The 15,855-nt window shown below is 38.5% G+C and overlaps 1 protein-coding gene across 3 annotated transcripts; it reads left to right on the forward strand.

Moving 5' to 3' along the window:
- The first annotated feature begins 4,753 nt into the window (after nucleotides 1-4,753).
- m6pr (mannose-6-phosphate receptor (cation dependent)) lies at nucleotides 4,754-14,796 on the forward strand. 3 transcript variants are annotated; one of them, XM_080427511.1, is made up of 7 exons: nucleotides 4,754-5,071; nucleotides 6,486-6,664; nucleotides 7,189-7,358; nucleotides 8,384-8,493; nucleotides 9,038-9,168; nucleotides 10,326-10,452; nucleotides 12,062-14,796. In XM_080427511.1, exons 2-7 carry the CDS (start codon nucleotides 6,510-6,512, stop codon nucleotides 12,185-12,187), a joined length of 819 nt encoding a protein of 272 aa, XP_080283637.1. In that variant the 5' UTR covers nucleotides 4,754-5,071; nucleotides 6,486-6,509; the 3' UTR covers nucleotides 12,188-14,796. The 3 variants fall into 3 exon arrangements, with proteins under 3 accessions (XP_080283637.1, XP_080283638.1, XP_080283639.1); XM_080427512.1 differs by having other exon boundaries at nucleotides 6,489-6,664; XM_080427513.1 differs by lacking the exon at nucleotides 4,754-5,071 and adding an exon at nucleotides 5,098-5,117.
- The last annotated feature ends 1,059 nt before the right edge of the window (nucleotides 14,797-15,855 follow it).

Below are 15,855 nucleotides of genomic sequence, written 5' to 3' on the forward strand. Positions count from 1 at the left end.
AACTATTGTGCTGTAGCCAAAACTAGGCCAACTGCAGCCTTATTATAACTATTGGGTGTAGCCAAAATACATCTTGCAAATAGGATACAAAACAGGCTTCTCGTGCATTGTTGACCCAAGCTAATCTTGTCACACTATGTTAATTAACAGTGGTATCTGCAGTACCAATCGGTGGTTGAGACTTTGTGTTGGCCAAAGCACAATTATCTCATCAAACACCCGAGAGGATCTTAATCACACACTGTATGTACATTTGTCAGATATGTAGCCTATTATGTCATCTTTAAGCACAATGTCTGTTTTGCACTGCGATACATGTGAGGCCTCAATGTACTCTTACTGTACTGTGACTCTCTTGCTGCACAAGAATTTCCTGTAAAAGACATCAATATGTAATCAAAGCAGTGTGAAGACAAAAACAAAGAGAAGTCAACAGTAGGCATGCGTCTGTCTGTCTGTCTGTCCACACCGTGTCCTGATCATCCCCAGCAACACACTGGTGGTGACAACACACTGACAAGGGGTGGAGGCCTCTGTGTTCTCTGTTGGTGTTACAAATAATATTGACTGGCTGTGACTCAATCACAAAAAGCATTGTGTGGTTGATGAAGCATATCTATTTTTACCATCTTATTTTTGATGATCTTGCAGTAAAGTCAAACTCCTATCACGGTCAAACACACTTTGGTGTGTTTGACATGTGACTTTTATTAGAGAAATGCTACACATACATAAATGTATGTGTATGAAAAAAATGCATAGGAGCACACAGGCAGTTAAAGCCTTTTTAATATTACATCATCATCAGAATCAAAGACACACAGAGGCAAAGGTTATATTTATAGGCTGTTGGTAATCACCTTCCAGATAAGCCTGTCTGTGTGATCCAGCAATAATCAATGTGGTTGTTGGCACGAATTGCCACACCACAAGTGCAGCCATATAGAAAACACATTATACACTGCAACATTTGCACAAACATTTGGTCATCAGTAGGAAAAAACATGAGTAAAACTAAAAGTACTTATCTGAAGAACACTAAAAATACTGTCAGAAGACACCATAACATTACTATAGCAACAATAAACATCTGGGCACAGCGGGGCCTAGTTAGCAGGTTCCTCCAAAACAACACCTTCTATACAATGCATAACGTCGCATCACCAGATACAAAGCATGATAATTTAACGACTTCATTTACACCAGATGGTTCAATAGTACCCCAGATTTTGTTTTAGTTTTTTTTCCCTAGGGTATTGAAAAGTTTCAGTTACTTGGGAGGAGGTGGTGTCATAAAAACTAAAGAAAATACTATGCAGAGAAGCATCCAGGATCCACACACACACACACACACACACACACACACACACACACTTGAGCTTAAAGGGATATTTCACTTTCAAAAAAACTTTAGGTTATTTTATCGTCTACTCAGGCTTTTGTGAGCACCCCAGACCGTTTTTAAGTTGCTTGATTCAGTATTTAGATATTTGATATTCATTTTATCAGACACGCCCCCTTCCTATACAAACCCATTATAACTTCAAACTCAATTTTTAACATGTCAGATTAATCAAAAACACCCGTCCTTGGTTCTGCTGACTCACCCTGCCCCCCTAATACACGAGGGGGCCGTGTTTTTTCGATAACTATTTTCATTTATTTTAAATATTTTTTTTGAAAGAAATAATAAAAATTAATACTTTTAAAAAATGTAATAAAATAAATGGAAAAAGTAATCGAAAAAACACGGCCCCTCACGTATTAGGAGGGCAGGGTGAGTCAGCAGAACCAAGGACGGGTGTTTTTGATGAATCTAACAGGTTAAAAATGGAGTTTGAAGTTATAATGGGTTTGTATAGGAAGGGGGCGTGTCTGATAAAATGATTATCAAATATCTAAATACTGAATCAAGCAACTTAAAAACGGTCTGGAGGGCTCACAAAAGCCTGAGTAGACGATAAAATGACCAAACTTTTTTTTGAAAGTGAAATAATTAATATGGAAGGTTAAGAGAAGAGAATAAGGGCAACCATGGGAGGAAGGAATAGATCAGGGTAAGGAATAGGAATATCAGTGGTTCTAAATCCTTTTTTTTAGCTCTGGACCACTAACATATCTCAGTTAAATAATGACTGTAAAGGGCTTGATTTAATTCACCTCGAATTAACAAATTAAATTAAGCCCTTAACAGTCATTATTTAATTTCAGTCTTTTTCCCCCCCCCCACACCATGCCCATATCCCCCCTTCAAACACAACAGGGGTCCCCAGGTTGATTCTTAATCAGGATGGTGGTCCCTGGTTCATAATCAGTTGAAAACCCCTGTTGTAGTGTATTACGTGTTTTTATATGGCTGCACTGTTGTGGTGTGGCATTCTGCCAACCACATTTGATTATTGGTGGATCACAGACATACAGTAGATAGGTTAATTGAGTGCAGTGCCTCTCTCACCCACCTCGAAGGTGTTTAACAACAACAGCCTTAGTAGAAATATAATCTTTGTTCCGTCTGTTTGACTCTGATGAAGATGTACTAATAATTTAAATGTTAGTCTGAACCTGCAATTAAAAAAAAACTTCAACTGCCTGTGTGCTCCAGTGCACTTGTCTTCTTTTTGCTACATGTCATGCTCCTGAGATGCACTTTTTGGCCTGTCATAGCTGGGAGGCATGAAGAGATAATCCTTTGTGTTCACATAAATGAACATCTCTTTATTCTCTATATAACAAAATATTATTGTGGAGTTGGTAGCCTGCAATAGATATGACCCCAGAATACCTCGCTTTCAGGCCAACAATCTCTTTGTGATCTATAAACATAATAGATTTCATAATAATAAATGTTTGGGTCATGGACTGAAAACATTTACATTTCATGGATTTGGATTTAATCCAGAACAGGGGGTTTAGTAGGAGTGTCCTGCTCAAGACTCAAGGACACATTGACAGGATGGATGGATTGACTGTTATGGGCATTCAAACTTGTGCCATAACTTCAGCATTTGGATGGTCATATGATCTAGAGCTGAATTGCGTATAGGCCTACTGTAGGGGTGCTGCTCTTCAAGATATTAAACTGCTAACATAATGCAATTTTTCATTTGTTTTAATTTAGTTGTGACAATTGTGACCATTATTAAGTTACCCTCCTCTTTCTCCTTAGCATGGCTCAATAAATTAATTCTGATAGCTGACATGTGGGTTTTACTGAGTGTCCACAAATCAAAAATATATTTTGTCACAAACACTGCACTTCCAAGATAATTGATGACAGATTAAATCCTTTTCTCATTTTGTTTTCAAGCACCTTGGCTTGAAATATCACTGTCCCACAGGGGGCCCCTGCCCTTTTATCACAGATTCACTCACATGTTCTTTAATGCTTTAAATTGTGAACAAATTATGCACTGGTGATACCATGTGGTTGTATAAAGATCCAAATGATACCTCAAGAAGACGGAGCAGACAAACATCATCCACTTCTGGTCGTATATCTCCTATTCAGACTCCAGTCATTCCTCATTTGACACACAACGGCTGTGAAGCATGTGTGAACTCTAGTCCCATACCCTGGAAGGACAGGACGACTGATCTGTGATTGGCTAGTTGGTTGTCCCGTTGACGACTGAACATCAGAAGACACAACAATCTCATATAATAATAATAATAATAATAATAATAATAATAATAATAATAATAATAATAATAAAAATAAAAATAAATTGGTGTCCACAAATAATAATAATAATATTTATGATAATATAATTTTACGTTTTGCCTTTTCACAGGTAGGCTACCTTGTTTCACACATGAACTTTGTAAGGGATCTACATTTTTTGTTCTGTTGCTGTGTTCGTCGTGTTTATGCAGTGGTGTAAAGTAAGTACATAATACTGTACAATTTTGAGGCATTTTTACTTAACTGGAGTATTTCCAATTTTCAGTGCTTTTTTTCAGTGCCAGAGGCAAATATCATATTATACTTTTACTCCACTACAATTATTTGAAAACTTTAGTTACTAGTTACTTTGTAGATCTTTATTATTACAAAACTAACGAATTCAGCCCTATTTCGGCCATTTGAAAATAGCCAGTCTATAAGATCTTGTAGATCTGCTATTTTCAAAAGATTTTATTTTACATTTGAAAATGTGTGAAATGGGACATTCTGCATAATGAGTACTACTTTTGGTACTTTAAGTACAAATTGATACCAATACTTTTGTAGGCTACTTTTACTTGTAACAGAGTATTTCTACATGATGGTATTGATACTTTTACTTAAGTAAAACAAATTGAGTACTTTTCCACCCCTATGTTTATGAACATCAGTAGGGTGGACTGGACCCAAGCTGCATGTTGCCTGGCAACGCAATTCCACTGACAATGTCCCTGTCATGGGTTACAGATCAAACATTGCACAGCTCTTTAACAATATTACTCTGTAGACAAAAACTGCAATCATAGATTACATGTTTGTTTAGAGAGATAATAATAAATTTCTTTGGGGGGGTTAACTAATTTGGGGCAGCAGTGGTGTAAAGTAACAAAGTACATTTACTTCTACTACACTACATCTCAGAGGCAAATGGTTTTTCTACATTTCAGCATTGACGACTCACATATGTGTTCGTTTAAAACAGCTGATGCCCGATTGCCCGTCCCTCCGGGCTATGGGATCCATCCGTTCATTGGACGCCAGTCACATGGGTTTGTGTGTGTTTAGTTTCACTTCCGCATTGACTATCTGTTACTCTGTTACTACCCTAGCTGGCTGCTAACACACTGGATGCGACTTGCAATTATCTTATTTTTTCATAATTGATCGCAGCCCACATTTATTGGAAACTCGCCAGCAATCGCTACACTGTTGTAACTTGTATGTACATGACAGTAGGATCATTGGTCCTGTGTCGCTAGCATTGATGCACTGACTACTACAGCTAAAGTCAGCACATTAGACAAGACAAGCTAACAGTTGTCAGGTGGTCCACCATCATCATCAAACTTCATCCTGAAACTGAATGCTGTTCTGTTAATATCTAAATAACATTCCTCGTGTCTGAAGGTAGGTCCATATGTGACCTTATTCAAACTCAACGTATTTTTTTAAGGTGACTTTTTTTTAACATTTTGAACCCTCTTTCTGGGCATGTCATTTATATTTTTTGTTTTAAAAAGTCCATTTATTACGTTTTTCTAAAATAGCAGATCTTCAAGCTCACAAGGCTGCTTTGTGAGCTTGTAGATCTGCTATTTTCGCGGCGCGACACCACTGCGTATGTATGTTATGTACCACGAAATATAAGCAGGTCTTGTGTTTATTTACGCGCATAACTTCTATCATCGTCTATTTATTTGTATGTTTTTTCAGTGTGTGAGGAGGATTGGATGCAGTTTAGTTCTTTGTAGCACGCAGAATACAGTGCAGCTTTATGGTTTTCATAACTGTACTTCCGACCTTACAACTTCCTGCTTTCGTTTCGATTGTGTGCGCCACTTATTTTCATAGAGCCGTTAAATTATTTTTATTTGTATTATTATTCCATAAACTTTTTTAAATATTTTTTTCTTCATCACTTCCTTTTGTTCAGTTTTATTTAATAGGAAAAAAATACATAATAACCATATTGTACTGGAGAAGTTTAGAAGCCTATAGAGGCTTATAGATAACTATTTAGAATCAAAACCATACATCAAACATATAAAAAAAAGTATACATAACATTATTCACAATAAATACAAACATACATACGTACACAGTACACACATGCATAATACTACATACATAATAACCACCTATCCACCTGCCTACAAACCTACACACCCACATAACCAAATGCACACATACATGTACATAGACCTATTTATCTACTGCTTTTTGAATATGAGCATTTATTTGTAGTTTTCTGTAAAGACAAGCAGAGATGGAGATTTTTTCAGCTTAGGATCAGCTTCACACACATACATTATACATACCTACGTATCCTTGCCACACTATATAAAATAGATATTATTCAGTCTGAAAAGGTGATTAGGTTATATTTTTAATTGTTTTGTTTTTTTAGACAGGATAAGAAATAGGGAAGAGACCGTACATGCAACACAGATCCAACAACTATCCAGTCAGCCATTATTACCAGCTCATTGTGATGTTTTAATAATGTTTTATCACGGTTGTTTTCATGTCTTTGCTTCTTTTTGCATCTAAAGTGAAATCTACAAAACTAAGTGGTTACAGCTTTTCACTATATTTGAGATTTTTTGAATTGTTTGGACTTTGGAAATGAGTCGAATAAGCAGTTGAAAATGGATGGATGGACAGACAGACAGACAGACAGACATAGAATGCAATAAATGGGGATAGTTGTAAATGTGTCTGACTCTGTAATGTAGGATAATAACTCAAAGTCTCCTACTGTAACTGTACATGTCTTTTTTTGTGTGTTCCTCATTTTACTAACATTCTTCCTCATATTTAGCAGGTGTCATACAGACCCAGCAGAATGGCTGTACTGCTGCTGAGCCTGGCAGTTCACGTGGTGCTGCTGAGCGGTGGAGGACATGCCACTGCCGTCACCGACAACTGCAAACTGTCTGACAGTCCGAACGCATCAGAACGCAAAGTCCTCAGTCTGCTAGAGCCACTTACCAAACAGAAGTAAGAACCTGATTCACTGTACTGTGATATCCGGGAAATTAACCACTTAAGGTTAAGCCCTATACTTCACACGGCGAATAGCTTACACAGTCTTTCGATGCGACGCGTTGTGAGCTTGTAGAATGACTACAAGTTATTTTGGTCCCGGCCTGTTCGCGCATACTGGTACTTGCATCTATAATGTACATTACTGTGACGTTTTTCTCATGAAATGTAAATATATCCCTGCCAGCAGCATTTAGCGTGGTCGTGTGTCACCCTTCACTGCAGTCCCTTCTCTCTCTCTTTTTTGTGTTTAAATCTATAATACAGAATTTATTACGGGGCTCACGTTTTTGCCCCATTCTGCTTGTTTGTCTGTATATTCTCAAAATGTATAACAGATTTGTATTAAAATTTGTTTTGAAGGTTTATCATGGGGCAGGAATAACTGATTAACTTTTCACACCAATTCGCCAAAAGGGGTAATTTCTGGGGATATGGATGTTTTACGTATTAAACAGGCTTGGTTTTCTGGTTGACAGCTTCACCGTAGAAGAGACAGATGATGCTACTAAAGAGAGCTACACCTACACACTGCAGATATGTGGTGATGCAGGGGGTGTCCCAGGAGCTGGGGTTATTCAGGTGGACAAAGGAAAGAAGAAGACAACCATAGTTGGCTTGTATAACTCAACGCAGGCCATTGGCGGAAGTAAGTATTTGCCAAATGATAAAATTCTGATTTATGTCATTGTCATTTGATGTTCCTTTATGTTTTATGTCATTCTCTGACCTTAAAGGACAACTTAGTTTTTTTTACAACAAGGGTTATTTTATTAGTTTGTAATGATAATAATTAAAAGATGAGTGTTATTTTATTTTTATTTTTTTGTCTTTCTATCGTTATAGTGATTACTGGGGGCGGGGGCATTCGGGTAATTGGTAAAAATGCAACACATGCTTACACAATAAGCCGGCTATTTTTGTCTCCCTGAATTTTTCACATTGGTCTGTTATAGCGCCACCAGGAGGCCGATTTTTGTCCATGGTCCACTCCTGCAAATTTTGGAAGCCAATCTTAGCCAATCAGGATGGAATATGAAAAATCCAACAGATCTGTCTTGATCACATGACTATAGAGATAATGTGTACCGATTTGCGTGATGTTTGGACAAAATTTGTTGGAGCAATATCAAAAATATATATTTTTTGCAAAAAAAATGCCTCCTGGTATAACAGACCGATGTGAGAAATTTGGGGCAGAGGTTCTGCCCTGACCTCCGTGCCTTCGGCCTTGCAGAGACAAAATTAGCTGGCTTACTGTTTTAAAATGTTTAATTTTGACCAATTACCCGAATGCCCCCGCCCCCAGTTAAAAATGCTATAACGTTAGAAAGCAATAAACGATTTGTTTTTTAACACTAATATTGTAATTATTATCTTTACAAACTATTAAAATGACCCTTGTTGTAAAAAAAACTAAGTTGTCCTTTAAATGTAAAACATGTTGTAGAGCCCTAAAAATCTACATCTGGTTCAGTTCATTGAGCAGTTAAGCTGTATCTTGAAACAATTCAAACGTTTCTCATCCGTTGAATGACACTGAGTACAGTAAGCTTGCATGCCATCCCTTTCTCAAAGGAAACCTCCAGAGTGGATCAGCCGTTTCATTTTCAAACCTATTCAGCTTGTTCCTTCTTTTGGCCTTTCTCTCTGACACTCTGCTTCCCCCTGCAGGTGACTGGGTGATGCTGATCTACAAAAACGGTGACCAATACGGTGTACACTGTAACAAAGAGATGAGGAAAGCCATTATTATGATCTCTTGCAACAGGAACGCGAACCCGGTAAGACAGTTGGCGGTTTGACCCACTAAGATTTGTGTGTGAAGAGGAGGGGGGTGGCTTCAGACACATTGAGGCTCTCTCGCCTCTTTTTCTTTAAACTATCCTCTTTAAAATCTATGACTGTATGTTACTTGCATGTCATCTCTCCCTCACCCCACCTCTCCATACCCATCTCCATTGATGCCTTCCATATTGTGTTTATTTGATATTCACTTAGCTTTTTCTCTGTACTTTTACTATGTTTATCTTGGTTTTATAAAGCACTTTGGGACCTTTTTTCTGAAAACAAAATCAAGTTTGTTATTATCCTATCCCTCCTCCACTCCATATCCATCCCTTCTCTCTACCGCTAATTTGTCCTCTTTGTACCCCCACCCCTCTCCTACCATCCTTTTATGTCTCTTAAACCTGTCTGTCTGTCTGTCTGTCTGTCTGTCTGTCTGTCTGTCTCTCCCTCCCTCATTCTCTTGTTCTCTCTCTTGCTCTCTCATTCTCTCTCTCTATATGTCTCCTTCTCATTCTCTATCTCTCTGTCTTTCCCCAGGAACCGTTGGCGGTTGTGCTTGAGGACAGGGACAGGCAACAGGAATGTTTCTATCTGTTTGAGTTGGACTCGGCCGCTGTGTGTCCAGCTGTGGAGTCACATCTCAGCACCGGTTCCATTCTACTCATAATGTGCGTAATGGCACTCAGTTAAAACAATATCCAAGCATCCCCTCTCTACACACACAACGTTTGAATAGACCCCCCCCCCCCCCAGGATTCTGCGTTTCCGCGATCGCGGAAATTATCGCTGATTTCTCGGCCGCCCGCAGATTTCTCGGCCGTCTGCCGAATACAAGGCATGGTGCAGAAAACAAGCAGAATGACGGAGAATTGTTGTAATTTCCATCCCGGTCGCGGTCCGGATACGGAAACGGAAACGGTTGTGTGCAATGTGCGTGTATGTGCTGTATTGTGTTTGTGGATATAGTTTTGGAGAAGCCGGGTTCTAGCTTTTCAGCGAATTCAGCACGAGTCATAACACCGGCAGTTTGACAGCAATGGGCATAATGGATCGATGCGTGTGTGTGTGTGTGTGTGTGAGGGACAGACAGACTGAGACTGTGTGTGTGTGTGTGTTTTAAAACCTTTATTATGATGGTATGTTTTTGTTGCACTTACAATGCCTGAACTTATGCTGCAAAATAAATCTGCCCAAGAGGGACAAAGAAAATTATAATTAATTTATAACCAGTTATATTGGCTCAACTACTACTGTAGGTGATTGTATCTATTTCATTAGTTTTACTTGATTATTAAAACAAAATCTTTTTTTGCTTGATAACTGGTCATTTTAGGTTGTTTTTTAATGTACGCCGAATATTAACTATCAAGCCGTGGAATCAAGGATTTTTCTCCGCAGAATCAAGACTTTTTCTCCGTGGAATCCTGGGGTTACTATTTGAAGTTGTTGGACGGAAATCGAGATATGCAAGAGACACAGGGGCGGGGGACACATGGACGCAGAGATTTTGTGCAGATAGATGTTTTTAAAACAGAGTTATTGGCAATAGAGAAGTGTGGTATCGAAAAATCCCACTCAGTTTCAGTTACAGATAGAACATTTTGAATCCAGATTTATTCTGAAGGCCCTGAATTGGCGTCAACACTACAGAGGTCTATACCATCACTCCCATTTAGGCCTTAAACATTTTACTCCTTGTCTTGTCTTGTCTGCATTTTTCTAGAATCACCTTTGCACTTAGCTGCTGTCTTCTGGATGGGAGTGTTTGCTAAATGTCTAAAACATAATATGCAAACGATAACTCCTCGTGATTTGTATCTTTCAGTGGCATCTGTGTCATTGCTGTGTATCTCATCGGAGGATTCCTCTACCAGCGGTTGGTGGTCGGAGCCAAAGGGATGGAGCAGTTCCCAAACTACACCTTCTGGGCGGAGGTCGGGAACCTGGCAGCGGTGAGGCTTTAGCCTGATTTATACCTAGTTGTACACCGTCGCCGTGTCATGCGCCGAAAATAGCAAAGAGAAAATATCTCTTTTTGCGCTAACACACAAGATGACCGATTCAACTGTTTTCACACAGGGACCAAAATTTTGTGTTGACCTCGAATTCAGTAACTAGTAAATGTATTATTTCTGTTTAGTATCAAAGTTTATTCTGTGTGTGTGACCATGTCAGAGCAGTCTATTGTTAGACCCAACTATGTACTTCGCAGTCTGCTGTAAGGGACTGCAACGTGATTGGGGTTCCGCAGGACACAACACAAATGTTGCAGAGAGATTTTCTTTCTGCCTTTTATTGATAGTACACAGTAGCGAGAGACAGGGAGTGACATGCAGCAAGGTCATCGGGCTCGGCAATCAAACCTGCAGCCCGCTGTCAGGCTGCATCAGAGCCTACAGTATATGTGGTATGCGCCTTAACCATTAGGCCAGCGGTACACCGAGAGAGAGAGATTTGAATTGACAATAGTAAAAAGTCTAATTGTCAGGGATGAAATACACAACAAGCAGGTAATCCGTGATAAGCTGCTACCAGCTCTCACAATCTACGCTACGGGATGTAGATTCCCAAGCCCAGTGCACGCCTCTGTTTAACATAATATTATCTTTATCACATTATTTGTCATATTTGTTATCGTTACTAATGCATTTCAAGATGGATTTGGCAGATTAGCACCATCCGTATTTAAATATGACACTGTCAAGCATGTTGCTGTTGTAAGCTATTTTTAATTTTCTGATAATGACCTATAATACCGGTTCAGCTGGTTCACATAGAATCAAACCAGTTTAACCTCATACACTGAACCGGACCGGGTAAACCAGAAATCCACCCAACTCTACCTAAAGGTTTCTCTTGAGGAAGGGAGATAGACTACATCACTGTTTCCCAAACAGTGGGTTGGGACCCATATGTGGGTCGCGGACACATTTTTATGGGTCGCAAGTAAATATTTATTTTTGGTTTCCTACATTTCGTTTTTTATTATTATTTGTCCCAAAAAACCCTCTTATTGAATGGTTTTAAAGCTCTCTGATGGGATTAAAATAGCTGGTGGGGACGAGTTTCTTGTTTTGCGCATTCTGAAGAATGTGTTGTGGAAAACTGCTATACCAGAAGGTGGCAGCATAATCAAACTGGCATTTAACTAATGCCCCATTTAAAGTCTCTCATGTTGACTTGTCCAGCAGTAGCGATTTCATATATAAAAATAAGGCATATAATATATTATTAATGGTCTTAACCACACATGTAAATGCATAGTCCTCCAGCAAACAGAATGCATCCAAATCTGATCAACACATTGGTTAATCAAATTTACGATATAAATTACCTCTATTTTGATGGTTCTGTTCAGTTTCGTAGCCAGCAAACAGTAAGTTTGTTAGTTTTAGTTTATTTATGTACAAGGTGATAAAATACAGGGCCAAGAGACAAAATAATGCAGGTGACATTTTCTTTATTTTATTAAATTACAACATACAGTATTTTAGTGTGACAGACTAATCGATTCGACTTTTCATTCCTAAAGTAACATTGTCCTCCCTGGTTATCGCACAGGATGGGTGTGACTTTGTGTGCCGGTCGCGGAGTCGAGAGGAAGCACCGGCCTACAGGAGTGCACCTACTACAGAGCCCTTGGATGAGGGGCCAGAGGAGAGAGATGACCACCTACTACCCATGTAATGTGGGTGGCCCCCTCCAGAAGTGGGAGAGAAAGAGTTTTGCACTGTGTGACGCTGTTTTCAGCCTAAATCCCAGATTAGATGAAGTTGCCGCTAGACACCGGCCTACGGTCAGTTCTTCCCTACTGGTTTAGGTCTCGACCTGTCGACACATGCATAGTCTAGACCGGTGCCTAAAGGCAACTTCTGTGCTGAATTGTTACTGCCCAGGACACGTTGATGAATTCTCTGACCCCACCTCTCACCCGTCCAGCACTTACTGTAATTCAGTGATATAATTCCATGTCGATGGATTCATCCCAAATTACAAAGTGACCACACAAAAGTGACTTTTCTGGCACAAAAGAGAGACGTAGTGATGGACACAATGCTACAGTACACAGACAGACATTTTGTACACCAGTACTTCCGTTGAATCATATTGTGTAATACGGATGTAATTACAGTTTGACTTAATGTAACAAAAGTGTGCATTAACTAAGCAGTTACAGACAGCGCAACACTCGCCTTTACTGTGGCCGTATTTCAATGTATTGACCTTAGAAAAGTATTGTAAGTGAACAATAATACTTGTAAGTACTATGTCATGATGAAATGCGATTGAGTTTTGTTTTGTGCAGAGGTCATCGTGCTTCAGTCTGTACTGATGCAGTATTACAGTCTACATTCAATACTTGGCGTAATGCAGAGACTAGTCGTGCATTGATTTGAGGACATTTTAAAGGTTTAACTTTGTGAATGTAATTTCAGCCTTACTACAATAATGGCATACCTTAACATAATTATTTTAACCATAGTTGGTTAATTTCTGCTACCAGAAACGTACATACATACACCATTTTCAAGAAGGGTTGGGGTTCAAACATGTCCACTACCTAGCAGGACATGTGTCTTAACTCATTCACTGCCTAGAACGACTAAAACGACTTTTGTCCTTTAAGCCCCCTCTGCCAAGAACGACTAAAACGACTTTTAATTTTTTTTTTTTTTTCTTATTTATTTATTTGTTTTTTAACCCAAAGACCAAGGAGATATGATTTGTTGAAGATCTAGACTCCCATCCACTTCCTTGTTAACTTAAAACTTAAACATTTTGTATCTCGGCTCCTGAGTACTTTTTTTTTTTAATTAAAGATCTCTGGCAGTGGGCAAACGCAAAAAAAAATAGTTCTGGCAGTGAATGAGTTAAGAAGTTGAAATAGATTGTGGTTTTCCTCCCTTTATGTCACTCATGTGATGTATGCTTATAAATGTTAATGCACAGGGACACATTCATACATAGTCTGTGCATCTGTTCAGGTGATCTCAATGAATGGTGCGTAAGTATATACTGTATGTCCTGTATGTACTTGTATTTTAGTAAAAGGAATACACGAACATTACCAAATCAGAGACATTCATAACCGCTCACACACTATTCCGTAAAGAGTTATACCAAGTTGCACGTGGGTGTCGTGCCACGGAAATCGCAGATCTACAAGCTCACAATGTGTCGCAGTGCAATGCGTTGAGCTTGTAGATTTGCGGTTTCTTTTTTTATAAATTGGGTAAAACCCTGATCTGTATATCTGTCCTTAACACTGATATTACTGACCCAGATAACGGCTGCACTGCTAGGCGCACGCTTGAACACAAACACACACACACACACACACACACACACACCATGAATTGCTTAGAGTAGGATAGGGTAGGATTCAGACTGAGCTCTGACCAAAAGTAGGTGACAACCTGTCTGCTACTTGTTGAGGATTGTAGAGCTGTGTGGGAAGTCATTTGTTTTCCATATGTCGCTTAAATTGATCCTTGCCTTGGTTGGGCTGCACGATTGGCCATATTCACAATAAAGGATGGCCATTTTGCTCTTAGGTCATACTTGGGGGAAACTCCATCCTGGCCACTGTGTGAATATGGCGATCAATTAATTAATGCTAATCCTTATCTATATTTGATCACAATAAATGTGCATATCAATGCTTTTGCGCAAAGTTTTTAGTACACTCTTTGTGCATTATGTAAACATTGTGACTGTTCAATTGCAGTGGGCATTCTAAATGAATTGACATGTCGCTTAAATGCCAAAATGCATTGAGGAAACTAAAGTAATAATTATAAAGATAATACATTGTGCAGCCCTAAACCAGATGGTAAGAACATGCTTTGATACTGACGTCAATGTTAATAAGTTATGCGTTATTATTAATGCTGTGATTTCTTAGGAAGAAGTAAGCTTTTTGGACAGTAAAATCAGTAACTTTAGACATTTTCCTAAATGTGACAGATTATATTACAAATTAATTTTTTGGTTTGTTTACTGGCTCCTTATTTGCTTATTTGTGGTATATTTTTTAAATGTTGGCATTTATATGGTCAGTTCATATAATATGACAAACTGCACTTGTTACACCCAGATCTGACTGCTGGTTTTTACAATGTAAAATGGAGCGAGGAAGCAGCTCTAAATAGGTGTGTTTGACTTGACAGCCTGTCAGTGTGAGATGGATTTCTGTTTTGTTTTTCCTTGTTTGTTTTTGCTATTTGTTGTTGCAAGAAAAGGTCAAAGAAAAACGTATTTGTTTTCTGGCTTTTGCATTAAAAAATGAAATGAAAGTATTATCTCTTTATTACATATAGCTTATTTACTGAAAAGTGTACATGTGTGTATGTATACCCCATAGGGTATAATTAACATGGTCCCCCTTTTACATATACATTATTTATTTGACATGTATGGCATTCCAGGACATTAATTTAAATGATTGTAATTGTTTTATTAATGATTACATTTAAATATGTACACCGTAGCCTACAGTCCATTTTTTATATATTGCCATACATGCATGCCATACAACTGTTGATGGTTGAAATCTAGAATTTCTAAAGGAGCCATACGTAGATAGATTGATACCTTTATTGATCCTGCGGGGGAAATTCAGTCACCAGAGACGGCACACACAGCAGTTTAAGTTACAGATACAGGCATTAGAAGTACAAGATTCATTCATAGGAAGAGTAACATCACAATAAAGACACCATCAACTATTGATATAATATAATAATGTATACAAACACCACCCTATACAATCATCCTGCCAGATGCAGAACAAGAGTGTTATACTGTCCTCTCTATTGTCAAAACAGTTTGACAGTTAGCGAACAATAAAGCTTTAAGCCAGTCCAGTGTTTTGTCTTGAAGTAGCTTTTACTTTGAATATTTTGTCAAACTGAAAAATACAAGACATACAGAAAACATTCAGTCAGTTACTTCAAATGTAAGTAAAGCACTGTGCTGAATATTAACATTATATTAAACGTAAAGCATTTCTTTTTCACATATGACATGTCTTTCTCTTTTTTATACAGGTTAGCAGGTAACAAAAGGTAAGTAGTAGGTGAGTATGTTCAATTATAACTTCAAGGTACAATGAATCAACATCCATGAATTCAACATAAAGCTACAGGTAAATCCCAGTGCTATACATAAACGTCCAGCAGGAGGTGTAGTTTTCTATACGAAATAAATGGGGTTCAGTACAAGTGCAATTATTTGTTTACTAACATTGAGATTGGACGCACAGGTGATTGTTTCACGCAATCAATTCCCAACCTGTTGTTTTGGGGTGCGCTGGTTTCAGCACACCCCAACCCCCTCTTGTGTGTTGGCTAGTG

This window comes from Gymnoscopelus braueri (assembly GCF_963280865.1).
Source record: "Gymnoscopelus braueri genome assembly, chromosome: 4".
NCBI lineage: Eukaryota > Metazoa > Chordata > Actinopteri > Myctophiformes > Myctophidae > Gymnoscopelus > Gymnoscopelus braueri.